We start from the raw sequence: 27,750 nt of genomic DNA, 5'->3' as shown, positions 1-27,750 counted from the left end.
GCTAGCATCCGTGTGCTGAGAAGCGTGTCCCGACAGCAGCACTTTGAGAGCTGTTCATTCTCTTCCCGTAAAGTTAGACTTCTCTGTTTATTAGGCTTTTAAAACAACACAAGGTCTCGCTGGGTAGGCAGTCCCATATAACTTCCTGCTCACTCCTACATTAGAAAGCAGGTGGTGCTGCTCCTTCTAGCAGCCAAGAGGGTAATTGTGGCGTTCTGGCTGGAGGGCATACCGCCAAGATCAGAGGCTTGGCAACAGAGGGCTTGGAGGTTGTTGCCAATTGAAATATTTATGCTGAAAATGAGTGGGGGAAGGGTTTTGGTCTGTTGCGGGGATGTTACCCTTATTCTTATTGAGAGGAACAGCTAATTATATTTTTAAGACTTCCTGAATTGTTTTAGTTTTGGAAAAAAGCAGTTAAGGCAGAGGACGATCTGCTGACGTCGGTTAGAGGTAAATCTTTAGGGTTAAAGCAAAGAGCTCAGTGACAGTATAAACTGCGTTGGGGGTGTGGGGGGGGGGGGGCTTAGCCTTCCATCATGGAAACGGGTTAGGGGTGTTGTGATGACTGTTGACTTCCGAGTTGTGCTTTGCGTTGTGATCCACTTCTTTCCTTTTGTCGGCCTGTGGAGTGTCCACCAGTACCCCTGCTCTTTTATCTTAACAAGGTGCAGGGTTGTGAATCCAAGGTCGCTTAGAATTCAGATGATATCAAAGGAATCTACTAAAAGGTAGTGACATTCTGGTGTCTAAATCTTTGCATCTGTATCAAAGACTTTTTTTTTTCTCCTAACTTTTTTTTTTTAGATACAGCCCCCAATGCCGCCATAGTCGAAGAAACCGTCTGATTATGGGGTTTTACAACATGTCTCCTGCCTGGTTCTCTTTGCTGGCACTGGTGGTAGCATTTAGAAATATGGTGTATAAAAATACAAATGCTCATTTATAAAGGCGAAACACTCAGCCATTCACACACTCAGTGGGCAGTCTTCCAACCCACCTTCCCTACGCCTGGGTAGGCCTCTCTTGGGTGTGGGCGTCTGCGGTGTGCTGGCCAGTTGGTGAATTGGAGGTTGTTTGTGCATTCGTCGTGGCATAACAAGGGACCATGAGTGGATAAGTCTTCAAACTGTGCGCCCCTTATACTTCTCCTTCAAGTGGTCCGTGGTGCTCTGAGAGCACATCTTGAATGCAGAGGGATACATACATCTCCTCAAGGCAGTTTGAAGTACTCTTGAATGAATAACAATCCACACTGTGAGAAAGAAAAATGCCCAATTAAGCCAGCGTCACATGTTCACACCTAGTTATATTGTACTTTTAATACATATGTAATATATTGCACATATGCAGAGAAACATACACTGCTCTTTACCATTGCGGAGTGTGAGGAGACACCATGATTCCTGAGAGGTGAAGCCTCCAGTAGGTCACGCTTCTCTCGATCAAACCTGGTACTAAATAGCTATTACTCTATGTACCAGCATGTTACATGCTGGTTTCATGTGTTAGGAGTTGTAAAGAAAGGTTTGTAACCAGATCCAGAAATCAGGTGTTAGATGTGAATATCCCTCTCATTAGAGCTTCTGACTGATTAGCAGTTAATTTCTTCAAGTCAAGTAATATGAGAACTCTGACGCTAAGCCGGGTTTTCTCATGCCAGTTACACTGTACTGGGGTAACACCACAGGTTACCTTTGCACCGTAGAGGTACGTGTATTTATGTGTTTTAGTTCGCTTGATCTAAACAGCATTCGTTGTTGAGCCACCTTTGCTGCAACATGGCATACGTGTATCTGAAGGTGTATGTGTAATGTGTATATAATGTATAATCTCTGCAGATGGATTGAGCAATAGGACATCAAGTTGACTAATATCACATATTTAGTTGCTGGGAGGCTTCTGCATACCATTAATGTTCTCCAGACACATTACATTGTAACTTCATTTTTTTTTTTTGTAATATTGTCCTATCACTATGGCTTTAAATTGACTTTTTAGGAAGCTCGTTAGTAATGTGACCCTCGACACCTTCCTCCTTTTGTAATATATACTGCTTCTTAGAAATAGCACTCGTGCAGAGTGTTTACTGGTCCGTGGTACTGTTGTGAATCTATAGTGGGAACTCATTATACGATTTAGTTGCAGTGTTTTAGTTAAACGACTGATGGAGAGACAGATATTTCTCGGTTTGACTACTTTTAAAGTTCAAACAGTTTAATAGTTGCAGGCATTAAGATATCCCGGTCTCACAGAGAAATACCCAATTTGTTATTGGTTTAGGAGTGTGAGACCTTTCTCGAAATCTGTTTCTATTTGCAGAGAACTCCTGCACCAGCCTTGCAATTTCATAGCAGCACCTGGTATTTACAGCACTATTTTTCGACTCCTCTGGAAGGTGAAGACTGAGCCTTCTGTACCCTGGAGAGACACGTTTCAGAAGCAGACACCTAACTTCGGGATGCCGGAAGGTCCGAGTCCACAATTCTGCTTTGGAAGTGGTTGACTGGAGCTTCAATCTGTACAGATGTTAGGATGACGTTGGTTTAAGACTCCATAGCTCCTTTAGGGTGGCTGTGGTGCAGAATCCATTGCTACCTTCGCCCTCCTCTAGCTGGACCTCTTGGTGCTTTAGCCCAGGGTGTGGTAAAGCCCACCGAGGACTTCTTGTGAAAGGGTCTTCAGGATGTGCCGTGGTTCTGTGATAATCTGAAATACATCCTAGCACATCTGAAATTGTTTTGATAGATGTCCGTGTGACGTGTCTCTCCTTGTCGGGGAAGATTATTTGGTTTTCGGTGCCCATTCTGCATCCCCACAGGTGGGCCAGAACTTCCCTTTGTTTGATGTCTGGAATGGGAACTGAGCCCTTTCGTGGCTTAATTTATGAACGGTATCTTTAGGCCATAGAAACTATTCTCTGCAGACACTTGCTATTTCAGGGGTGCACACTAGATCTCTTCTATAAAGGCCCATAGGAGATCATTCTGACCAGTTATAGTGCCGAGTGCGGTATTGTTCTGCCATATATAGGAGGAATGCCAGGCTACTGTTCTACTCAGTGTCTTTTGACACTGAATTTGAAAATGCTGTAAGCACCCCCGGGGCAATTCAGGCTGCATCCCTAGGAAGGTGGGGACCACCACCACCACCAGCATGGTTGGTGACTTGAGAGTTTCTTGCTATCCCTAGGGCTCTGCAGTCCTCTGATGGTTGATTGCGAGCGGTCTGAAGATGCCGGTCTCGGTGTTCTCTGGTGCAGCCAAGCTTCATCTCGCCTCCTTTGTCTTTAGAGATGGGCTGGGGAGGGTCGCACAGTCAATCTAGAAAATGGCCACGAGTGCTGTCACATACTTGGTGTACACTTGTACCCAATCCTCTATATGTGGCATACACAATAAGGTGCAGAATTAATCTACTTAAGCGCCGGTACTATAGTGAGGTAGGGACCGTGCCAGTCTTGGAATTCAGTAAAGACAAGGGACTTAAACAAAAATAAATCTAATATTTTAAATCTTGTATGGTAAAAAGGGGGGGGGGGGGGAGTCATTCAGTTTCCACCTTATATAAATATATATATATATTTTATTTTTTTACTCGTGACGTGTTTTCAAAAGTTTGTTTTGCCTTTACCGCATCCGTTCAAAATTTCCACGTTCCCACTAAGATATATATATATATATATATATTTTTTTTTAAATAGGTTTGGCACTGATACTAGCCACCTGCTGCAATCCGCCCTCTTTTATCAGACATATTTATGTGCATTTCGTCACATGAGACTGCAGTGACCTGAGTCATAGCTTTTTTTTTTTTCCCCCCCTTAAAGTAATGACTGACACCTTATAGACCAACCATTCCTTGCTTCATCAGGTGAACTGGGAGTGGTCTTCCAGAAGCACTCATTTCAGCTGCCTTGGGCTATTATGTGAAGACACCTATGGATTAGTTTAGGAACAGACTGGGCCTTTGGAATACCCCCACCCCCACCTAATTATTTATCAATAAGACATGGTTGTAAAACTCCCTATCTGTTGAAGTGAGGGATTGCATGTAAGCGTTCATTCCACAGCGGTTCACACATCAGAAGATGCAAAAGTACAAAAACTTTGGGCATGCTGAAACTGCCCTCTGTTTACAGGCATTCCTTCTGCATATTTACTGTCTGTCTCAATAATTCTGAGAAGCATTGCTACATTGTATTTGTTAGCTTTACTTGCTATAGAAATATAATAATGTGATGCAGTGTCTATTTTAGAAGTGACCATGGATGGGAGTTACGTTTACGATCGTGTGTTTGAGATTCATCACTAGTGTGATTGAAAGTTTTAGTGGTATTTTATAATGTACTGTATAAGTGGTATTTTTTATGTACTTCATACATTTGGTGTTATTACTTAAGGTGTTAAGTTTCTGCTTCCATTTATGTTGCTATGTAACTGTCCTGCCACCTTGAATAAAAGTGCGCTGACAGTTCAGAACTGTGGAGTCTGTTTTAAAGTATGATTATTGGGAGTTCTGTTTGCTAGAATGATTTAGGAACAGCGTTGCCGCCCACTCCTTGGAGGTTTTCCACAACATGGCACATTCGGTTATTTTTGCCCCAGATTTGAGATAGTTGGTCTCTGAACAATTGTGCCTTTTAAAACTTGTTTTTATACAAAAAATATGATTTATCCATAGTTCTAGGAAATTACTTTAAGCCATTGAATAATGGATTAAAGCTACCCTGAAGTCTAGGACACCATTAATTTATCTGATTCTATTCTCACCAGTTAATTATTCTGGGCATAACAATGTAAAAAGTGAAAGCTTCAAGCTGCACTACCAAGGCTTTTCACTGCCCTTTGCTGTTAAAAGCCAACAGAACCTGAAGCTCAAATTACAGCCCACTTTTAATCTATATAATCATTTCTTACTAATACACATACTTCACAACATTTGCACATCGCAACATTTAACTTGCTCCTCTTTTCAAACTAGGACATATTTATTGAAAAAGGTATATTTTCATGCTTACTCATTCATCTAGGATAGTGGTTCCCAATCTTTTGACTTCTGTGGACCCCCACTTCATCATTACTGGAACCCCCACTGAATCATTACTGGAATTTGGGGACCCCCCACTGAGTAATTACTGAAAGCAGGGGACCTAATCTGTTAATATTATTTAATTTTCTCAGCAGTCGCAGACCTCCAGAGGAGGCTTTGCAGACTCCAGGGGTCACAGGTTGTGAACAACTGATCAGAAGGTTTAATACTGTGCCACCAGATTCACCCGGTACCATCACTTAACAACGATTTCTCTTTCTGTATTATTTTGATCTGTTCCGACCATTGAAGTGGTCGATGAAATCAGCACCATTGCGTTTGGTAACACTAACCATCCTTAATTCAGCACAAATGTACCTAAAGGAGGGCGGGTGTACTCTTACAAATGCACTTCACGATTTTCTTGTGTTTCCCATTGCTTGATAATTCATAATGGAGGGGAGAGAACGTAGAGCCTGGAATTCATGAGGAATTTTGGGTTGGATTGCTTAAGTTAAACATGGACACGTGTCCTCTTGTTCTGTGACGGTCTGTTGCTGAGAGAGCTGCTAAGGAGAGACACCATTAAGCTGTGAAGCAGCGAGGCAAGGCTTGAGCTGTGTTGGGTCTTCTCTGATTCACCGAGGGGCTTTTAAAGCCTTTTAATGGCCGCTCGGGTTAGTGGGCTGTCTCTGTTGTGGTTTGTGGTTTAATTTCCCGCCGTTTCTTCGTCTGCTTGGAGACATTTATCACGCTGCACATCTGGAGCCCACACGAAGAATGCTGTTTATGCTGTTAGACCAGCGATGGGCGGCTGTTCTACGAGATGGTTTCTGTAGAGGCAGGACTGAGAAGAGTACCAGCAACATGGCGGCCATGTAACCCTTGAAATAACCTCAGGGCGTACTTAACGGTGCAGGAGTCCGAGGAAGAGAAGTGTTGGTTCTTCTGGGGTGACGTGTTTGTCCCAAAAATATATGGGAATGGGCGGGACCCAACCACTCACCGGTTAAGGAGGAATTGGATGATAACACATTTAGAACGGGAAATTGCAGAGATGTATTTGAGAGATTGCATTACTTTTTTTTAAACTCTACGGTATTAAAGCAGCAGGGCAAATCGAGGGTACTCACGAAGAACTATTTGTAAAATGTCTTAGTGGGTTGATGCATTGGCTGCGGACGTCTCTGCTTACTATTCGTAGCTTGAAGCTCTTCGCAGCCTTCCATGGTTCCCTAGTAAATACAATGAATAACAAGTACTGCCCTAGTAACAACAGGCTCACATGGTTACTTGTTACTTCGGATAGGCACAACATGGAGCAGGCACTATTTATATTAAAAAAAAAAAAACTAATATCATTGACTGTCGGGAGGGAGCTTGTGCTTTTGAAGGTTTGTGCAAATCACTTTTATTTGCACGCTGCTGTTTACCATGGTTTAACGGCAGGTGCTAGCCAATTTACAAAAAAATATATAATTTGGTACATACTTCGCAATTAGTCAGATTTGCTCCTGTTAACGTTTAATGTAGGCATAATTTTTCTGTTGGACATGGGTCCCAGGATTTCACTGTGCAGAGTCGAGCACCAAAGCAGAAGAGGGAGTAAATGGAGAAACCAAGGAATGGCAGAGCCAGTAAGTCTGGCGTTAACTGCCAGCTTTTGTCAATGGCGGTTTTGTTTGTCATGGTTTTTGTAAAACTTTATTTTGTGCTGGGAGATGCGAGACCCTCACCACTACAAATAAGCATTGGCAATGCCAATAGGTCTTGCCAATCTGAGAGCTATAGGTGTTTGCAATGTAAATGTATTTGTGTGCCGCTCTGGGGCTATTTTTATTTATATATACAAATGCATTAACATTGTAATGCTTAAAGGTCTCAGATTGCCAGTGGAGACAAGGCGGCGAGACACATTCTGGGCTTCTCACTGGGCTCTACTCTTTTAGCCATCACTCACCTTCACCCAACATTATTTTACAAGTTTGGCTGTGTACGCTCAAACATGCATGGTTAGGGTTGACCTTAAATTCCCAGAATGCACAGCACCACTGGCTAAAGATGTGAAGACTGGCTGAGGTAGTCAGTGATTGGCAGCAGTAGATCCGCACAGCTGTTTAAGAAAGTTATCTCCCCCCCCCATGGGCTCTGAAATGGGTAGCCCTAACATCACTAGCGCTGCGAAGTGCACCGGTTCACCCCAAGGAATGTGGGCACGACCAGGGGCTCCCTCAGGTGCAAGTGTGGAACAGGATTATAGTAGCAGCCCGACCGTCAACAGTTAGGTTCACAGGCAGTTAGCGATTTGAGGCATCGAACACCCCATCTCCTGGATCAGCCTGCAAGATCCACAAAAAGTCCTTCGCGCATTATGTGTGCAGCAAACTATCATGACGTATGCATGCATGCCCTTGTCAAATGGGAATAACAAAAAATGTAGCAATGATAGTGCCAGCAAATGGGAAGCCTGTGGGCGGGCTGAAGCCCACAAACTAGACACCGCATGTCTTTGTTTGCGACAAGGCATGCATTCTGTCTAGAGCCGTGACCTACAAATGGCTAAAAACACGTTTTTTTTGGTCTCAAAAAGCACACATTGCCATTGTAGCCCATGGCACTGACATGAAGTTTTTTTTTTTTTTTTTTTCTCCCCCTCCTGAGTGGTATTGAGCTTTCTTGTGATGAGGAGCCAATATTAATGGCTTGATATCATATCAGAGGCTTTGTTAGGTCCTGTTGGTGCTAGTAGCTTGCGGGGTGGGAGTGAAGTCCAGTTTCATTACTTTAACTGAGCAAGCAAACAATTTGACTCGCAATTTAGTAGAAAGAGTGAGGTGAGCCTTTTCAAAACTAAGCTCTTTGTGTGATCCATTGATTTAAAAGCCAGTTTCTTCTTTTACAACTGCATGTTCTACAGAGCCTTAGACAAAAATACTGGTTTGTCAGTGGATCCACTATGTAGAGACCCCTGTAGGAATGTCCAACATTAGGTGCGACCATGAATTTCCACTAAATGGGACCTTACAGAAATTTTCAAGTTTGTCAGACATAATAGGACACTGCATTGTACCTATTGCAATAACTAAGAGAAGACATTTTGGAGTTATATTGGACCAGTACTGTTAGTCCTGGTCCGTCTATCTGACTGAAATGTTGAAAATGTCAGAAAATGATATAATCTTGACATTGATATTATGTATATATAATGTTGGACACAACTGCATGCGTTTAACCGTCCACACTCAAGACAGATAGGCATATTACAAAATTTCGTAAGCTGTGGGCCTCATAGTGAGGTAGGATGTTGGCCATTCTCCAGATGCATTGTGGTTTCAGTAGTTCATCTGCATATTAGTAGTCTTTCCTCAAGTGAGGCATCGCCGTAGAATTCTTTTAGTGAACACTTATTTTCAACATTTTCTGTACAGTTGAATTTTTCGAATGCTTCTTTGTCAAGACTTTATTTACATTTTAGCTCCTGACGTGCTTCCTTCTTTCTGAGCTGGCCAGGAGCGTAGCAGGCATCTGGTGCCTTCTTCAGTCAAGCATTCAAAGTTCAATCCTACTTTAATCATGACCACATGCTGTTGTGAAGATTCTTTTCTCCTCCTGGGCTCATGCAGAAAGATGGTGGCGAGATCTACCTGCATACGTGTACTGTTCCATTTATGTTTTTGGTTACCCTAGCTTTCTTTTGCAAACACGTTTAGCCTTCTCTATTATAGATTTTTAAACAGATAAGAATATAAACCTACACAACCAATAATTACTTTATCATGTTAGCAGGGACTTTATAAAGTTTGGCTCATAATAAACAGCTGTCTTGCTCATCTGCTGTACTGTACAGAATGGTGGTTGTCAGAATAAATCCACAGGGGTGCCATCTGAAGGAAGAACTTGTTTCCAGTCATGGAATCAAGGGTATGCAAACATCTTTACCTTTGTCTTGTAACCGGGGACTCTCATTGGTATTTCAGACGGACAACGCTTGGTGACATTTTGTATGTACAGGGAGTGCAGAATTATTAGGCAAATGAGTATTTTGACCACATCATCCTCTTTATGCATGTTGTCTTACTCCAAGCTGTATAGGCTCGAAAGCCTACTACCAATTAAGCATATTAGGTGATGTGCATCTCTGTAATGAGAAGGGGTGTGGTCTAATGACATCAACACCCTATATCAGGTGTGCATAATTATTAGGCAACTTCCTTTCCTTTGGCAAAATGGGTCAAAAGAAGGACTTGACATGCTCAGAAAAGTCAAAAATAGTGGGATATCTTGCAGAGGGATGCAGCACTCTTAAAATTGCAAAGCTTCTAAAGCGTGATCATCGAACAATCAAGCGTTTCATTCAAAATAGTCAACAGGGTCGCAAGAAGCGTGTGGAAAAACCAAGGCGCAAAATAACTGCCCATGAACTGAGAAAAGTCAAGCGTGCAGCTGCCACGATGCCACTTGCCACCAGTTTGGCCATATTTCAGAGCTGCAACATCACTGGAGTGCCCAAAAGCACAAGGTGTGCAATACTCAGAGACATGGCCAAGGTAAGAAAGGCTGAAAGACGACCACCACTGAACAAGACACACAAGCTGAAACGTCAAGACTGGGCCAAGAAATATCTCAAGACTGATTTTTCTAAGGTTTATGGACTGATGAAATGAGAGTGAGTCTTGATGGGCCAGATGGATGGGCCCGTGGCTGGATTGGTAAAGGGCAGAGAGCTCCAGTCCGACTCAGACGCCAGCAAGGTGGAGGTGGAGTACTGGTTTGGGCTGGTATCATCAAAGATGAGCTTGTGGGGCCTTTTCGGGTTGAGGATGGAGTCAAGCTCAACTCCCAGTCCTACTGCCAGTTCCTGGAAGACACCTTCTTCAAGCAGTGGTACAGGAAGAAGTCTGCATCCTTCAAGAAAAACATGATTTTCATGCAGGACAATGCTCCATCACACGCATCCAAGTACTCCACAGCGTGGCTGGCAAGAAAGGGTATAAAAGAAGGAAATCTAATGACATGGCCTCCTTGTTCACCTGATCTGAACCCCATTGAGAACCTGTGGTCCATCATCAAATGTGAGATTTACAAGGAGGGAAAACAGTACACCTCTCTGAACAGTGTCTGGGAGGCTGTGGTTGCTGCTGCACGCAATGTTGATGGTGAACAGATCAAAACACTGACAGAATCCATGGATGGCAGGCTTTTGAGTGTCCTTGCAAAGAAAGGTGGCTATATTGGTCACTGATTTGTTTTTGTTTTGTTTTTGAATGTCAGAAATGTATATTTGTGAATGTTGAGATGTTATATTGGTTTCACTGGTAATAATAAATAATTGAAATGGGTATATATTTGTTTTTGTTAAGTTGCCTAATAATTATGCACAGTAATAGTCACCTGCACACACAGATCTCCCCCTAACATAGCTAAAACTAAAAACAAACTAAAAACTACTTCCAAAAATATTCAGATTTGATATTAATGAGTTTCCTCAAAAATACAACTTGCCTAATAATTCTGCACTCCCTGTATTAAGATACAGGTACAGAAGGCAACCACACACTGCCACTTGTTAGTTTACTGCTAGTTCACGAATACTGCCAAGTGCAGAGCATGTGCGTGTTACTGATAAGTTCTTTCCTGGAGCTGAGGCTTCCCGCCATAGTACATGGGGTACAGCCCTTGAACGCTATGTGAGGCACCAGAGCCTGCTGCGTCAGCTAGGTCTGACGTCCCCTGTGGAGTGGACAGGCCCATTCCTTTTTTTTTTTTTTTTTTTTTTTTTTTTTATTTTTTAGCAGGAGCAGGTGAAAGCCATATTCAGAAGGGAGTCCTCTTGTTGGTAAGACCGCTCCAGGTGTCTGCACCACAGATTGCCTGTGCCAGCAGTCCTTTGGCTTCGTTTCTAGATTAGGTGGATTTATTTGGCACCATTTCTTGGAGAGGGGACTGAAAGAGGTTATTCCTGGGGTGCCCGCAACTGAAGTCTTACACTTGGGTTGGCTGTGAGTTCTATTGCTCAACCGCACCATAAAACTCCTTCTTGCATGATATGTGCAGAAGACTTAAAAATCCTGGCCTTAGTTATTGTTTCGTTTCCTATCCTGGCTTCCACAAAACCTACTAAGAGTATCTGATCCAAATAAAATGCCTTATCAGCAATTCCAAAATGGTCAGGAAATATGTGCTGGTTGAGTTTCGTAAGTGTGCAACACTTGCGTTGAGGGATGAAAGGGAAGTGTGGGGAGCGTTGCATAATCTCCTGTTCAACACCCACAGGCCACATTTCCTGTGACTAATATCTCAGAAGGAAGCTGGTTTTCGTCGTAGGTGGTTTGCATGTGCCAGAAGCATGCAGGCAAGCACCATTCACCATGGGTTGGTCACAACAGTGTCCTGATGAATGGATAATTCGAGTCATTCAAAGTTCTACAAAAACCAGTCTTTTTTTCACTCAACATTGACTGGGCCATAAAAGCAGTATTTACTTCGTAGTGATCAAGGAGGGTCCTCTGGCAGAAGAACAAGGGAAATGACCATAGCATCTAAAGCCACCAGATTATGAGAATTATGAAAACAATAAATACCCTGTTGGTTACTCATTGATAAGCAAAAATATTGTAAAGGGCAATAGGATATTGTTATTCTAATTTCTTAGACTATTCCCGGATTGTTATCACGTCGTTCAGCTATATTCTGTTTTTGTAGATCGATCTACTTTCTTACAGTAGTACCTGCAAAGTAATGTAGGAGCAGGCTATCCTACAGAAACCAGTGCTTAGAAACTTCCTCCTCTCCCAGGGATTCTCAAGTCTTCCTGTATGGGAAATACAGACATGACTAGGTCCCAGAATTAAAACGAAACCTTGCATGCATCCTAGGAAACAGAAGTCTCCAGTGGGTTTGGATTTGAGAATTTCCACACTGTCTCGTGTGTATAGAATTGAGTGGAGGAGCTGTTAAATTGAAATATCACTTGAATGGGATCAGCCTCCTGGACAGGAGGTGACGCTGGCAAGTATAGGGTGATATATTCAGTATCTGGATCAATACTACAGGAATTGGCCAGGTAGGTTGAGGAATTAGTTCAGTTGTCTTGATATTATCATGTGCCTCTCTGTTATCCTAATTCTTAGTTTTGTCCTTCTGACCTTTCTGTTCCAGCCATGAGGATATTGGAGAATTTTCTCAGAGTGAGAGATTGGTCTTTTGAATCCGTCCTCCTTTTAATGCGGCTGTTCTTCTCTGAAGTTATTCCAATTGTCCTTTCTGTTACATGGGGATTTTTTTTGCCTTTGAGCAAAAGGCCCATGCCTTTGAAACTCTGTGCTTTCATCTCTGGAATCAAGGATGGTTTTTGATGCAAAACAACATTAATTATTTTTGTCGCTAAATTCTAGAGTGATAACTAATCCGCATTCAACACCATTTGTTTTTAATTTAATGCGCTCTGGCAGCTTCGGACAAGACTCCTAAACCTTCATGGGATTGAACCTGCACATTCTGTTTCATGAATGAGAATGTGTTGGGCACAGTTTATCTGCATAGCTTGGGATTACTTTAATGTTTGCAATCTTATTAGAAATTGTGAAAGCTTTGTTGTTTCATTGTAGTAGTTTGTGCCCAGGTTTAAGAAAGTAATCTTTAGATTTTCCCTACGTGAGCTCCATTTAAATGCAAGCTTCATTTAGAGCGTGCAACAGACCGAATTGCATGTCAGTGTTCAGGTACTGGATACCCTTATTTTACTCCGTGGTACTCCTTTTAGGAGCCGCCTATGGATGTGGTCTCTTATTGGATTGAAACTGGTAGTCTGCAGGTGTCTACATAGGCGCTCTTCCCTTCGAGCTATTTTACTGTCAAATACTCTTCTGGGCGGCCATTTGCATCAAATACAAGATGCAGTATGCCGGTAACACCATATTGCTGTATTTGCAGAATGCCAACTACACCTTTGTGGGATACTGGCGTACTTCTTGGGAATGCATGCTGCACTGTGTGGTTATGGTTTGGCCTATGTGGAGCTGTGCAGGCAAAACTAATTCACCACTAGTTTAGCTCACATGGCTACTACGTTACATCACATTTGGCAGTGATTTATGTAATCTAGTGTTCACAGTGTTTGATCCGAACAGGGAAATACTCCCTTTCCATTACTCCATGCTCAATTGAATAGTATTTAGTTGGGTAAAAGTAAAAAAACTCTTAAAACGTATTTTAAAAGGGCTGCTGTCAGTTACAATATTTAACCATGAATTACATTTTCTGTTTCCAGGTGAGGTCTTCTCCAGCAACATGTCTCAGTACTTGGGAGGGCTTGTGGCCAGCGGGCTTGCGTCTTCCACCACACCCCATGGAACTCCAAACTCCTTATCCTCTGACCCCTCCTTCAGGTCAGCCACTCCCACCAACCTGCAGATGGTGCACGACCTCTGGGCGGCGCATTCCCACGAAGGTAAGCGACAACCAAGATAGGTGACATTTCCTCCTCTACCCCACTTTTCATTACCAGTTGGCCCTTCTAGGTGTGTGCTAATCCAAGTACATAGCTATCACCAAGGAACTATGATCTGGCTTATTCCACTCTTCTGTATAGTTATTCATAACGTGTATTTGTTAAAGCGCACGTTCACCAGTAGGCCTCTTGGCTCTGAATAACAGATGTTTATTGTTACCCAACTCAATGGTACTCATTTTATCGACCTCAGAACTTGGATGAAAGGCTGAGTGGACCCGCCGGGATTTGAACCTGTGACCAGGAGGTCAAACAAAGGTCCCAACAGTGGATGCATTAGTCCACTAAGCCATCAGACCCGGATCAGAAGTAGAATATGCTGTGGGGTATCTGCGAGAGCTCTTGCCACGCCGCAACTACTGCTGGCCCCATTCTGGTAAAACGGTCATCGCCGTTCAAGTTGGAACACTATTAAACGTGCACTGTGTTGGGCCTGATCGGTGTGAGTGAACAATACACCTGATAACACAACTCCATACACTACGTTTGATGTGATTTGTGAATAAAGTCTGCAGTATCATGATTATGAAATGGTGGTTTCACACATGTCATGGAAATAGGTGGATGCTCATCCAGTGTGATGAATTAACACATAGCTTTGTGAAGCTATGTATGGTAAATGTGCATGAAGAAAATTTGCAAAGGTGGGCTTGGGGCTGTTCAACGCATGTTTCACTCCCAATTTACTACATTCAAATACAGACCATTCTCTTAGTGGAGAGCTAATGTGTTCAGAGGGACACTTTCACCTCCCACACCCTCTACCGCCCAGGGTATTTTTTGTTCCGGGAGAGGGCGGGGTGAGGGCTTTCACAAGAATAATTAACATGTGTGAATTTGTAGGACTATGTAGAAGGTGGAGCTTTATCTGCTTATCTGTTATGCACAGCAAATACTCTATGTAGTTTAGAAATTAAACTTTTCCCACTACAGTTTCCGAATTTGATAACCCTCAAGTTACCACATTCTCATGAAATTGTTAGGAAAAGTGTGAAAGGAAAAAAAAGTATTAGATTTGTAACTTTGTAAATGAATTATGGCTATGAATGTTGTGCGTGCTTTGTTGTGTAGAGGTTTCAGTCGCCATTAGATTTTTCACTAGATTATCTTTACCATACAACTTGTCCTGAATTTTGCAACAACAAAAAAAAGTACTTGTATGCAAAAGGTGTGACTCTTAAGTTATAAAGGATTGTTTGTTGCTAAGAATCGTTAAGTCTCCTCTCTAATTTTTCAACTTGGGAAGAGTAGATAAATGTGATGAGGATTGTGATTCCAAATCGGAGGATAATTTGGTGAACCAGTTTGTCAAGTCTCCCAAAATATTAGCCATTTGCATCACTTCTCTTAACGTTGACCATGCTTATATTTTACCCCAAGAGTTTTTATTTTCTTCTTTGTTTTAGGAAGCACATAATAGTTGAGTAATGCAATTCCTACTTGGTCAGTATTTTACTGGCCTGGATGTTGAGAGTGTGGGAATAAATTGATAAAAACCAACAGAAAAATATTGTTCTTTAGACACCAATGATGCACAATTAATGTTTGAAGCACTTCCCTGAGTTTTGTTAACTTAAGTAAACTGCTCCAAAATCTGCACAGACAAGTTGGGTTTCCACAGCAGGAGTGCATTCAAGCTATTTTGTGCCAGCTCTTAATAATTTTGGTTACCAGCAATGTCAAGTATTCACTCTTGCACTACGAACTGGATTAGTACAAATGAAGAAACAATCATATATTCTTAGAACTTTTACTCCAGATTTCTGACTTTTTGGCGATTCACAAGCATCCCCAGGTTTGTTGTTGGAGACTGTTAAAGTCTGCCCCCAATTTTCCCCTCCCGCTCTTTTCCCTTTACTGGCCAATGTTTACATAAGTTAGATTCCGCTAGTGTAAAATGATTAAATAAGGGGCTGGTCAAATGTGAGAAGCTTGCCAGGAATAGAATTTTCTTTGGAGAGTTCCTTGTTACCACACCCTGCTCAATTTTGAGGGTATTTTCTAGCCAGTCCAATCCAGGAAAACTATTACTAGAACCACTTTTTAGGATCAACTTTGAGTGTTTCCAGGAAGAGATGGGCCATATTAGGTGTTTTAGGTACTAAACCCCTTTGCAGCTTTTTGCTTGTTCTCTGCATTTTGCATGGACTCCCTTGTCCCATTGCACTCTTCAGTTTGCGCCGAAACATCACATTTAGGATTATGAAACATTGGAAATGTTGCCTTATTTACCACCACCATAAGTGCATTTAACATTCTAAAACCACTTATCCCAAGTCTCTTAAATCAGGATCTATAACACAGAATTAGCCTTTCTTTAGCATGCTAAAAACACTTGAGAATACCCTATTGCCATTTATCAGTTTTAGGGTCCATCAAAACTCCTTAAGTTTTTAAAAAGGTTGAAAATATTCAAAATCGTATTAAATTGTCTTAAAATTGGGCTTTAACATGGCTACGAAAACATTTATGTCATGGTGTGGACATTGGAGGACATTGACTTACTTAAGGTATAAAACCGACAAATTTCTCCTGAGTGTGTCTTCACAGCTTGTTGTAACCAAAAAGATTTGCTGGTCCACAATATGTTGGTCTTGCTTTTTCTTTCATGGCAACATTTCTACTTTAGCGAGCATTGGTTTGGCCTTCTGAACCTGTGCCAAAAGTACTATGGCCACTTCTCTAATACAATATTGGATTAGGTAATGAGCAATATATCCTGCATGTGACATTTTGACCTTTGTATACACCAGGTGGGGGGCAGTGTGACAGTGCATGTATATCCAGGAAGGGAACTATGCATCTGTTTATTTTATTGATAGGGTAGATAAAACATTTTAGGAAGTGGTTGCATGGGTAGGTTTTGAAAAATAAAAACAGCCTATTTTAACACTCCTGTGAACCAGTTGTCTGAAAAATTTGAAAGTGGTCCTAAAATTAAAGTGAAAGCCTTCAGTGTTTATAGAGTTGTGTGGATTTAATTGAAAAGAATGGGACTTGTTTTCCCAGTCCCTCCTCTATGTAAGCCCCATGCCCCCGCTGAGCAATCCTCCATCCTGTAATGCTGCAGGTCTTGCCAATGAGATGCTCTGGTTTATTTTCCAGCAAGAAGTTGTTCCTTCTTTGTTTGCTGTGATTGCATGCCGGGGCGTTAACACCCCCCTTTTATTCTTTTCCTTCAGTTCTTCATACGAGTGTGTTATTTGCCCTGTTTTACAAGTGCACCATTAATCCAGGCTGACGCATACAATTCTTTTTTCCCCCGAATATAATTAATATATTTCCATTCTTGCATACGTTGTGCTCCTTCAGCAGTTCCAATCCCCACCGAGGAGATTTTATTTTTTGTACTGGGTCATTTCCTAACAATGATGCATACCACAGTGTTATGTATGTATATTAAATGAAAGCAGTAGACGCGCTACCATCACTCTAGCAACACACAAGGATGATGGACGGACTGCTGAAACTTTTCAAACACTCGCCCCCCAGTCACAGATTTGGGATAAATCTATCCTTCTTTAGCTCACCACGCCTTCCCAGTTTGGACCCAGCCATATGCAAATCTGTGAGTGGGGATGAGTGTTTGAAAAGTTTCAGCACTCCGTCCATGGTCCTTTTGTGTTGCCCTACCATCACTTGCCTTTTTGTAGAAAATTGACTTGACACATGAATGTCTTTGGTCAGTCAGTGTAATTCGTTAAAATCACATCAGTGCTTGGAGTGGAGTTTGCGTACATCCAGTTTCAGTGGCGTCACAGCAGTAAATGTAATGCCCCTTATTGAAATAGTTGGTTACCCTCGGGGTCCTTAAGATCATGGCAGTCTGATAACCCATTGCACATTTTGACCGGTGTCCCTTCTTAGGTGGGGAGGGCAGGAGGTTTCTCACTCCAAACCTAATGTTTAAAGCACAAACCGGGCATCCTAAGGCCAAGTGAACAGTTTGCATTGCGGAGGGACCTCGGTGCATCGAGTTGGGAGATGGTAACCTCTATATTTACAGCAATATGAAGTCGCCAAAATGCCATCTAACAGTACTTAAGACCCTAATAATAACAAGAAGAGCGTACAGTAATTGAAACACTAATATATGAAAAGAGCTTTGCTTCGGGACAGAATTGCCGTCACTGTTCCGCATGAATCCTGGAAAGTGTACCTACCGTTTCAGGTGAGTTTCTAGCGCCGCGTGAAAGGCCTCCCTTCGGAATTCTGCGCTTGTTGTTGCGATGATGCAAGTGGTGTCGACTTTTGCCTCTCCTCCGGTCTCAGACGCGAACAGCTGAGCTGCCTGGTCTCGGGGGATGGGGCGGAGGCGGGCTGGAGGCCACGCCACGCCATGGCTTGTCTCGTCTTCCCGGCATAATGGCGGCCAAGTGTAGCTCACTCGCTCCCCGCTCGGTCCCGGCGCACAGACAAAAGGGTCATTGTTGGTCGGTCTGCTCAGTGGCATCTGTTGCCATGGCAGCCAGAGTTCAACATTTGTAACAACAATCTTCATCCTCCACAGAACTGTCAGGAAGGCGATTTAACCCACCCTTTGACCTTTCACCCCGTCTGCTTGTCACTTTACCCTAGCCCTGACTCCTCCCTACCCGTGGCAGTGCTCTCAACAGCTGATCAGTGTAGAAGCCCTAAAAGAGACGGCAGAGGCACCAGCTATTGAAACCACCAGGCACCTAAAAACGCCTACTTCAGAAGAGCATATGTACTTTAGCTGCCGGTTTTCTGGTTCAAGATGCTTTTCATAATTTGGTATTCCGTGAAATATTGAGGCAGAACAATACGCGACAAGTCAGAGAAGGTGAAGTCAGTACCCAGAATAATGCACACCACCGGGAAAAAAACCACGAATTAAAATCGCAGTTACTGAAATTGCAAAAAATTATGAACAATTATCAATGTTAGTTTTCCCTCTTCACAAATTTCATGGATTATAACCTATGAGCTTTCTTTATCGGATGCGCTTCTGGGGTCAGAAACGATGGTTTCCATCGGGCGGTCGTACCCCTGGATCTGCTCAGGACCTAAGGAGAGCTTTATGAAGAGCTGTCGGAGTAAGAAGCACGATTCTGATAGACCCTTTTCCTTCTTTGAGCAGTCCTATCCAGAGCGTTGATGTAACAGACACCATATCGGGTGGAAACTATAGTGGGTTTCCTAAGCTCCAGTGCATTCCTCCTGGTGTTAACTAAACTACAGGGCACTCTAAGCCTTGTTGTATTTTTATGTTTACGGTACCCCTTAACGATGAAGTAATTGTTTATAAGTCTGCTTTTGTAGTATTTCAACTGTTCAACTACTTGACCCTCTTTTCTTGGTATTTATAATAGGGTGGTTGTGATCAGCCTGTCATCACCAACGCATTTAATGCACAATTAGGTGTCCGGCAGCAACGGATAATATTGGTAAATGGTGGCGACTGCCTCTAGCAGGCTGATAAAGTGAGTGACTGAGCCCCCTTGCTAGGGGATACCAGGGGAGATTGGCTTCTGTGACCACCCCCGTAATTTTTCAGGGGTGCACTTACTGTGTGGCACCCAGTTAATGGGCCTTGTGATGGCCTCTTTAATATTGTGCGGCTGCAAAGGCGATGGATTCCCTCATTTTCATGGGGATATTTTTCCTTGAACATTTTGCACCGGCGCAAACTGTCTTACAAAAGGAGCCCTGCAAGCATTTGTGACCGCCTTTTGAAATATCGCAGGAAGGTAGCGGGGCTGGTAAATGCGCAGACACACACACACCTGTTGCATCTCCAGGGCGCTTTGTATAATACGTCCCTAGAAATGCTTGTTTCTTCATATACATGGGTGGTATAATAAGGTTTATCGGCTACTGCGATGATAACTCTTTCAGCTTACCTGAGTGAGCATCGGAATGAGGCTTGCTACAGGGAGCAGTTGTTGGTTCCCCTTAGGTAGGCCACACGGGCACATGGCTCGTGGGACTATAGGATACTACAGGGGACTCTCGCTCACTAATCACCACTGCAGAGTTAAAGCCCAGGGGAACTCCTCTTTCTTAGTGTTTTCTTCATTACCCTATATCATTGTTGAGTTTGTCATTAGTTGATTATTTGCAGACACAGTGTCTCTTCCGTAAAGACTTGTCCCTTTCGTGGACAATTTTGAAAATTAGTTATTGGAAGTAATTGCAATCACCAAAGTTTCATCCAACCTTAATTCAGGGCTTCTCTTTACCAGCAATGTGGTCACAGGGGGTGGTGTGTTTTGTGGGACAGAGAGTTTCTTGTGACTGCTTTCAAAGAGCTGTCCTTGCTTTTCCTAGTGGAGTACCTGCCATGAGCAACGCAGACTTTGACATCTTTGTTGTGCAGTGACAGAACCTTTGAGTTCATCCTTTTGCTTAACATTGGCATTGTTGCATTGTATGGACCTCTCCATATTGAAGATCTGGTGGACTAGTATGGGATCTTTATAACTGTATTACAAGAAAATTGCCTATGGGCTGAATATAGAATTAGAGTGAGGCTTTTTGGCAATACTGTGTATCAGACCTCTTTAAGACTGACCATATTTTAATGTTTTTTGGGGGATGTAACAATTAGTGTGCATTCTCAGATGGGGAGCCCTCCGCAACAGGAGACCTTTGTTAAAAAGTCAATTTTCCTTTACCTAGAACAATATTAACAACTAAATTCCCTTTAAATAGTTTTCTGAAATAGGATAAAAACCTTCATCCTGATCCCTCTATGCTGTCAAGCCTAACTTCCCAAATAGCGACGGCTAATTAAAACACATTATGCCAAATAAAGAACATTAACCAGATGATGTGGAGGTTGGCTACACAGAATAGCTAAATTTCATCTGTGTTGAGATTCCCCATGAAAGCCTGGTTTCGAGAGTTGATATGTAAGACCTACAGAGTCGAAGCCTTCCAGTGCTTTGTTAGAGCTCAGATCCCACCTGTAGTAAAGAGCTGACTGGGCTGTGGGCGAAGAGCTGTGAAGGGTTTGTGCCTACTCTCGGTGAGTGACGAAACAGTCCATTGTAGCCTTTAGCAGATGCTGAGGATGGTTGCATCAATCTCGGACCTTCGTGCATTGGATGGAGAGCTTTTGGTTCTGGCACCTGCTTTGTGAGTGAAGTATCACTGTGGCTGGCTGATGCAAGAAAAGTTTAGTTTGTGTGAGTTCCTTGATGTTGAGGAGACTCCAGAGCTGAACTTTGAATGACAGTCCGAGATATAGTGAGTAAGATAGTAGAATCCCTCACCTCTACAGTGCCTACCTTATTTCACAACAGTTCCTTTGTTAGTGTTCTGGTTGAGAAGCCGTAATCGGGCCTCTAATGGTAATTACTGAAGATGCAGTAGGATTTTAATTATTTTAGTACAACGAGCCAGGCATTTCTGAAGATGCATTGTGATTGTGTTTTAGTATAACGAGTAATGCACCATACTGAAAAATCTCTTGGTGAAACAGATGTAATGCCAAGAAAATCGCACATACTGTCATCACTTTAATGACACAAGTCTGTTCTCGTTCTCTTCTTGAGTTTCGTTTGATCAATGAGATCATTAAAGCAAGGTTTTGGGGGGTGGGGACATCCCCACACATGTTCACTGCACATGGGAGGATCATGTTTGACATGCATGCCTTTATCTTGGCTTCCAAAAGCGCGAAACAGATCCTCGTCAGGTTTTTTGACAATGCTTCCAAATCTTGGGCGGTTGCGATAGAAGTTCGAGGTTTACTCTTAAGGCTGCAGATCCGCCATACTGCAGTAGAATCCACGCACTGGAATTGCTGAGTCCCTCATACAAGACGTCCGGCCACCATACATTTCCAACTATTAGTTAGTTAACGATCTTATTGAAGTTGAACCCCAGCATGCAGATTTACGTATTCTCCTCACTGCTTTTTCTTTTTTCTTTTTCTTTCCAGTGGCCACCTGTCACTCCTGTGTTAATTTGTAGACGTGCCTCCCTATTAGGGGCTTTTTGGTTTTCGTTCAGTGTCTTCAGAATTGCTTCTTCAGCCATATTTTTTTTTAAAGCTAGTTGGGTTTCTTGTTCGCTAGTCATGTTTTTTAAAAATGTGTTCTAAGATACATTACAATCTAATTGTTTGTACATAAAATAGCCATGACTAAATAATAATACATCCTCAAATAAACAAAACCATGAAAATGTAATAACATTTTTGTTTCCTGACTTTTCAGGATTTTCCCACCTAGGTAGTGGTTTGTATCCTTATATTCCACTGAACCAACTGGAGGCATCAAGCAACGGGAGCCCTCTGCTGGCACAGCTGGGTCAGCACAGCCTCTTCGAATCACAAAAAGGTCAGCCCTTCCCTCCATTTGTAGACTGTTCCTATGTGTTTTTGCGTAGTGTTGGCCTTTGCGCGTGTTATTGATCATGCTGTTGTATATCTGTGTGTGTGTGAGTGCTTGGTTTGTGCACGCTTGTGTGTATGTATAAAGATGTATCTTTATAGTATAGGCAGGGTTGTGACATGGACCATACCAGAGCCCCCCCCCCGACTCTCTTTACGCCCCCATGCCGCCGGCATACTTTTTTGCAGGAGTCCCTGATATTTAGGATTATGCCATTGGATCATATGTTTGCAATTAGACTTCGATTTAGAGAAATGCTGTATAAGAACTCCGTGTTATAAATCATTTACTGTTCTCACGAGCATCTAATATCCAAAGGTATACATACTTAAAACATTTTTATTTGATCTTTAGCTAAATAGGGGTAAGTAAGTAATTTGGTTTTGAGAGTGTGTCAGATTCTTTGTGTTTAATAGCTTCATTTTATTTTTCAGATGGTTTTTACTTATCCGGCCATGCAGGACAATCTGCCTTGCACCCACAAACCACCATCTCTAGAACAATGGCCAACCACACGCCCAGTTCGCACACCCGAGAAAAGGACCTCGGTGGACACCCACACAAAAGTGGAAAAGACTCTGCAAAGGAGAAGGCGTGCAGAAGCGAACTCTCATTGCCTTATGGTAAGAAAGACACCAGGCCTAAAGAGGAAGCAAGACCACGAAGCGTTGTGGATCTTACTCAAGACAACAGACCTGATAATGAGAGGAAACTGTCCGGTTTGGAACGGGTAATCAAACATGGAGAGCGCCTGTCCCCTTTTCACCCAGAACACATGCCAAATCGGGGTTCTAGCAGCGGAGAACCAAAATCAAAGAACCCTTTGCAAACATCTTTGTTAAGTAATTGTAACAGTGGTGGGGACTCTTTGGCAAAAGCTACTGGCACAGAACATGACCGATGTGCCAAGGATCCCAATAGGCATGATGAGAATATGAGGCCTTCAACTCATATGCACTCGGACCGAACAAAACGCTGCGACTCTGTTGTGACTTCAGTTGGTTCATTACATGTTCCATGCAGCTGCCCATCCCCTCACAATTCCCAGCAGCAGGCAAAATTGGTATCCCCATCCACATTCCCTCCGCAACCTGTCCATTCCAGCATGTACACCATCTTTCCACAAGCCAAGGACCCCGGTAGGGAACACAAGGTCATTGCACCAACGTTTGTGCCATCTGTTGAGGCTTACGATGAGAGGGTTGGTCCCATCCAGATAGCCTCACAGGCACGCGACAACAAAGGCAAAGAAACTGGCAAGGGGGGCATGTTGCATTCTCCGGGAGACAAACTGATTTCTGATTGTTCTCGTCCTCAATCTCAGGAGTTTTCCAGCCACGGTGATGCTAAAAGGGGTGAGTCTCTTAGGGAAAAGAACTCGGTAATCCGGTCCAACTCTATGGCAATTAAGAGGCCTGCTGCTACAGAACCCTTCTTGCATCGATCTGGGCTTGCCTCCCCAGAATGCAGGGAGTTTCACGCCTCAAAGGAACCATTGAAACAATGTGCAGAAAATGAGCCCCGTTCGTGTGATCGAGAACGGTTTCAGAGGTCCTGCTCCAAAGAATCCTCCAAGGCTTATGGTACTATGGACTCTTCTAGGCAGCACTTGGACCATTCTCAGCTAAAGTTGCCAGAGCAAAAATGGAAGCCATTTGAAATGGGCAACTTTGCCACCACCCAGATGGCTGTGCTTGCTGCGCAGCACAACCATGCAAACCGTGTGGAGGACGATGCCAAAAAGGCTTACCTTGAGTCCACCAACTTGCACAGGTCCGCGGGTGGTTCCAGGAGCACTGCAGAAGTGCATCACTCAGCTTCACAGGGTGAAGGATCTGCTATGCAGAGCCTTATCAAGTACAGCGGCAGCTTTGCCAAGGAGACTGCATCAAGACAGGGCAATGGTAAAAAGAGTCCTTTTGGTGGTCTGGGCAACATGAAGGTGGATCAGTCTCTACTCAATGCATCTAAAATTCAGCAACTCCTCTCCCAGCAGAATGGGAAAAACTTGAAAAGGGACCCAGAGAGACCAGAAAGTGCCAAGTCCTTTGGCCGCGAAAGCATTGGTTCGCAGGGAGAGGTAGAAGTGAGGCATCCCCCTGTTGGTATCGCTGTGGCTGTTGCACGCCAAAAAGACAACAGTAGCAGCAAACTGGGACATAACCTTGCCGAAAGAGACCGCTCACTATCCTTGGGCTGCATCAAAGGTAAGAAGCAGATGCTAACTACTTGTACAAATGCGCCAGTAGTAAAATATGTTTTGTTTTCGTAAATGTATTGGTGGTTCGCTGGACAACACCGAAATAATGTATTGCGCATCTTGTATATGATGGGAACTACTACATGTATTTGCATTACCAGCCATCATCATGTGTAGCCTTCGCTAGGGTTTTATCAAAGTGACTATAAACCGTGATGTATCAGTTACTGAATGTGTGCATCTTGCTGATGTATGTTACTTTGTGTGTAGTTGAGAATCCAACGAAAATGCGCACCACAGAGGTGTGAAAATGGGACTGCAGGTGTTTACCTTGGTCAAGCCACTTTTGAGGTAAAGGTAGAAGCGACACACTGCCTTCCCGGGGCCTAGTTCCAGTCTGATTAGATGCCCCCTTCTCCCGCAGGCATGTGTGAGCACATATGGGCAGGCACATGCACTGTGGATTTGGCACAGGATTGAATTGGTACATTAGTAGGAAGGGGTGAATAGACAGTCTCTTTCAAAAGAGTCTAGGGAATAGTATGTATTTATATAAAAAAGGGTGTGCAATTAATACCTACTGAGAAACCACTTCCATTCATATGAAGCCAGGCTGCTCAGGTTATGTATTGTAAGCATTACCAGGAGCTTTCGAGTGGATTGAAAAGGGGTGCATTACAAAAGTAGGGAGACAGCTATGTTATACCTTTCTTTGCACTCTGAACACAGTATGTACCTATTGGATCAATGCAAAATATTTTATGATGATAAAGAAAGGGAAAACTCGATTTTGCTTTGCTGCAATGTAGGTCTACATCAATTCACAGGAAAAAACCAACCGTCCTCCATCTATTGCTTAAGGATGCTGCACGCTGTAGTGTTATGGCCTTGCGTTCAATATATCTGAAAGGTTCATATTTGACTAAATTACACCACATGTTTAGTTTCACTACTTAAGTATGGTCTACACTTCAGGGGTTTTGGTTCTACTAGCAGAATATGGAGCCCTCCAAATAAATAAAACAAGAAGTGGCAAAGCCAGAAGGGCTGCACTGGTTATCAGCCTATAGTCTTTGTCTGCACTTGTTTTGTCATTATTTAGTGGCTGACGTGGGTCTGACCCATGTTGTACCGGGTGGAACTAAAATATGAATGTTACAAAAGCATACCAATGAATGAAGAGGGCTTTTCGAACGCTATAGAAAGTACTATACATTTTTTTTTTAAACTGTGTGTGTGTGTGTGTGTGTGTGTGTGTATATATATATATATATATATGTATATGTTTTTCCACTGAAAAGACCAAACGTTATAGAGACATAGTTCACGTTTTACCCAAACAAAACCATAAAAATTCAGCAGTTGTAACTCTACTTATGTTAAGAAACTATAACTTGTGGCTTAAAGTTAATTTCCGGCATAAGTTCTAGTTTCTTCAAATAGGTATAGCTATAAACTAGTGAATTTCTATGGTTTTGTGTGGGTAAAACGGGAACCTAACTATAAAGTGAATGTAATCCTTCACCTTTTCAGTGAATTTTTATGTTTTCATTAACATAAAGTGATATATAATTACAGTATGTTAATATAGCCAATGCCAGGCCCTGAGGTCAAACACCCCTGATGCACCAAACACCATGCTGAGCATGGCAAGGGTATGGTGTGTTACTGAGTGAGTTTTATTTTTTCCCATTGGGCTGTGGATCCACGGTTATCTGTGAAGGTTTTGCGTCCCTAGACAGCTATATATATTTTTTCCTTTAAAATCTCCAAAAATACTGAACCAATTTGCACCAAATAACAAAAAAATCTTTCCAGACCAAGATTTATCCTTCTGCTAAATTTGGTGTAAAGCTGTTCTGCAGTTCTGGCTGTAGTCGTGTTCAAAAATTGCAAAATCCTTAGACATTGCATGGGGAAAAAGTGCTTAGGGACCATCCCTTTTTCTCTGCTACGCTTCTCGAATCACCTAAAAACTTTCCCAGCATCAGCTGAACTAATTGGTGTAGGAGTCTTTAAAAGTTTGTGAAGATGCGTCAAACAGCACCAGAGTTAGCAAACAAAAAACACTTCTACAGGAAAAGTTGGTCCTAACTATAACTAAATAAATATATATTCACTGGGGGAAAAAAAAAACAATGTAAAAAAACAAAACTAACTCCTGGCCTAAAGTTACTTAACAGCATGAGTTATTGTTTCCTCAGATAACTATAACTGCTGAATTTCTATGGTTTTGTATGGGTAAAACGTTGACCTAACTAACGTCGCTTTAATCTTTCTTTTTTTTTTTTTTTTTTTCCTTCCCCCTTTTTTTCAGTGATTTTATTTTTAATATAAAGTAATATCTAATTAGGGCATGCTAATACAACCACTTCCTATGCGCAGCGGGGGTTGGCCTCATGGCTGGTCTGCAGCCAACTCCCACACATGCACCCAACCCCAGGCTGCGAACACCATTCGACCAGCCAATCGGGGCCTTGCTTTTCCTCCAGGTCCTCTGTGAGTGTATCTGCATCTCTAGATATGCACATCCTTTTCCTTCAACCCCTTTGCTGCTAAGCCTACCCCCCCACCCTCCCCCCCCCCCCCCCCCACCGAGCCCTTTTTTTTGGTTATTTGGGGTAGTTTGCGCTTAGGCCGCCATTACGTTTTGTTCACATAAGCTATCCATGCCAAAATTTCACCCTGTTTTTCCAACATCCAGATGATTCTATAGGTGTCCAGGGTTTGTAGATTCCCGTGGAGAGGACTGAGAAAATAGGCAAAATATAGTTAAATGTTGAGTTTTTGGAGAAAAATAGGGAAAAGTGCCCCAGATAAGTGTCTGTTTTTTCCCCTAAAAATGACATCCACAAACGGTCTGCTATACTAAAGTCACCATATTCCCAGCTTTCAGGAACATGCAGAGCTCAATCAAAAAACAAAATTTTGTACCACAGTTTAGCGTTTTTCTAAGAGGGAGCCTATTTACTTTTTTTTTTTTTGTGCTTTCAACCTACTTCCAGTTTGTCGTGGAAAACAATATGAAGCCTATGGGTGGTCCAGAAAAGTTATACATATCTGAAAAGTAGACAAAATTGTGAATTCAGCAATGGGTCATTTGTAGATTCCTCAAGATTTTCCCAAGGAAAATAACTGTTTAAATAAAGAAATATTGAAAATAATTAGGAAAAAACAGGCATTTGTGACCTTTTCACCTGTAATTTTTCTCACAAATACTGATTAACAAAAGCAATATGCCATTACATCCACTAGTCCCTTCTAGTTGTGGGAATATATAGGGTTCGTAGGTTCTCCAGGAATTCAATTTTTGGGGAGTGAGGGCATTGCAAGGCCCAAACTGGGAGGCCCCTAGACGTTTCTTAAAAAAATAAAAATCCCTGTGACTTATTAGTATTTAGTATTGCCCCCAGATCCCCCCCCCCCCCCCACCCCCCCACACACACACACACACACACCACCTGCGAGCTGTCCGACGCTCATGAGCGCTGCAGCATTGGATGGCTTCCTGGCCATACGACGCACAGAGCTGGTTAACTCCAAACTACTGAAAGGATTTACACTAGTTAACATTAAGGGCTTCTTCTGGACCAAGAGCTAGCCTTCTGTCGAATTCGGTGTAATTCTGTCCATTCCTTTAGCAGCTG

The 27,750-nt window shown here is 42.6% G+C and overlaps 1 protein-coding gene across 7 annotated transcripts in view; it reads left to right on the top strand.

The window, feature by feature from the left end:
* TNRC18 (trinucleotide repeat containing 18) overlaps positions 1-27,750 on the top strand; it is a 206,777-nt gene that overhangs the window by 27,292 nt on the left and 151,735 nt on the right. For all 7 annotated transcript variants that reach the window (XM_069209985.1, XM_069209990.1, XM_069209991.1 and 4 more), the window contains exons 3-5: positions 13,301-13,480; positions 21,727-21,849; positions 22,338-24,110. In XM_069209985.1, coding sequence (XP_069066086.1) covers positions 13,301-13,480; positions 21,727-21,849; positions 22,338-24,110 — 2,076 coding nt within the window. The remainder of the gene's footprint in view (positions 1-13,300; positions 13,481-21,726; positions 21,850-22,337; positions 24,111-27,750) is intronic.

Source organism: Pleurodeles waltl, chromosome 10 (genome assembly GCF_031143425.1).
Source record: "Pleurodeles waltl isolate 20211129_DDA chromosome 10, aPleWal1.hap1.20221129, whole genome shotgun sequence".
Lineage (NCBI taxonomy): Eukaryota > Metazoa > Chordata > Amphibia > Caudata > Salamandridae > Pleurodeles > Pleurodeles waltl.
This window is presented reverse-complemented; position numbering and strand designations above follow the sequence as displayed.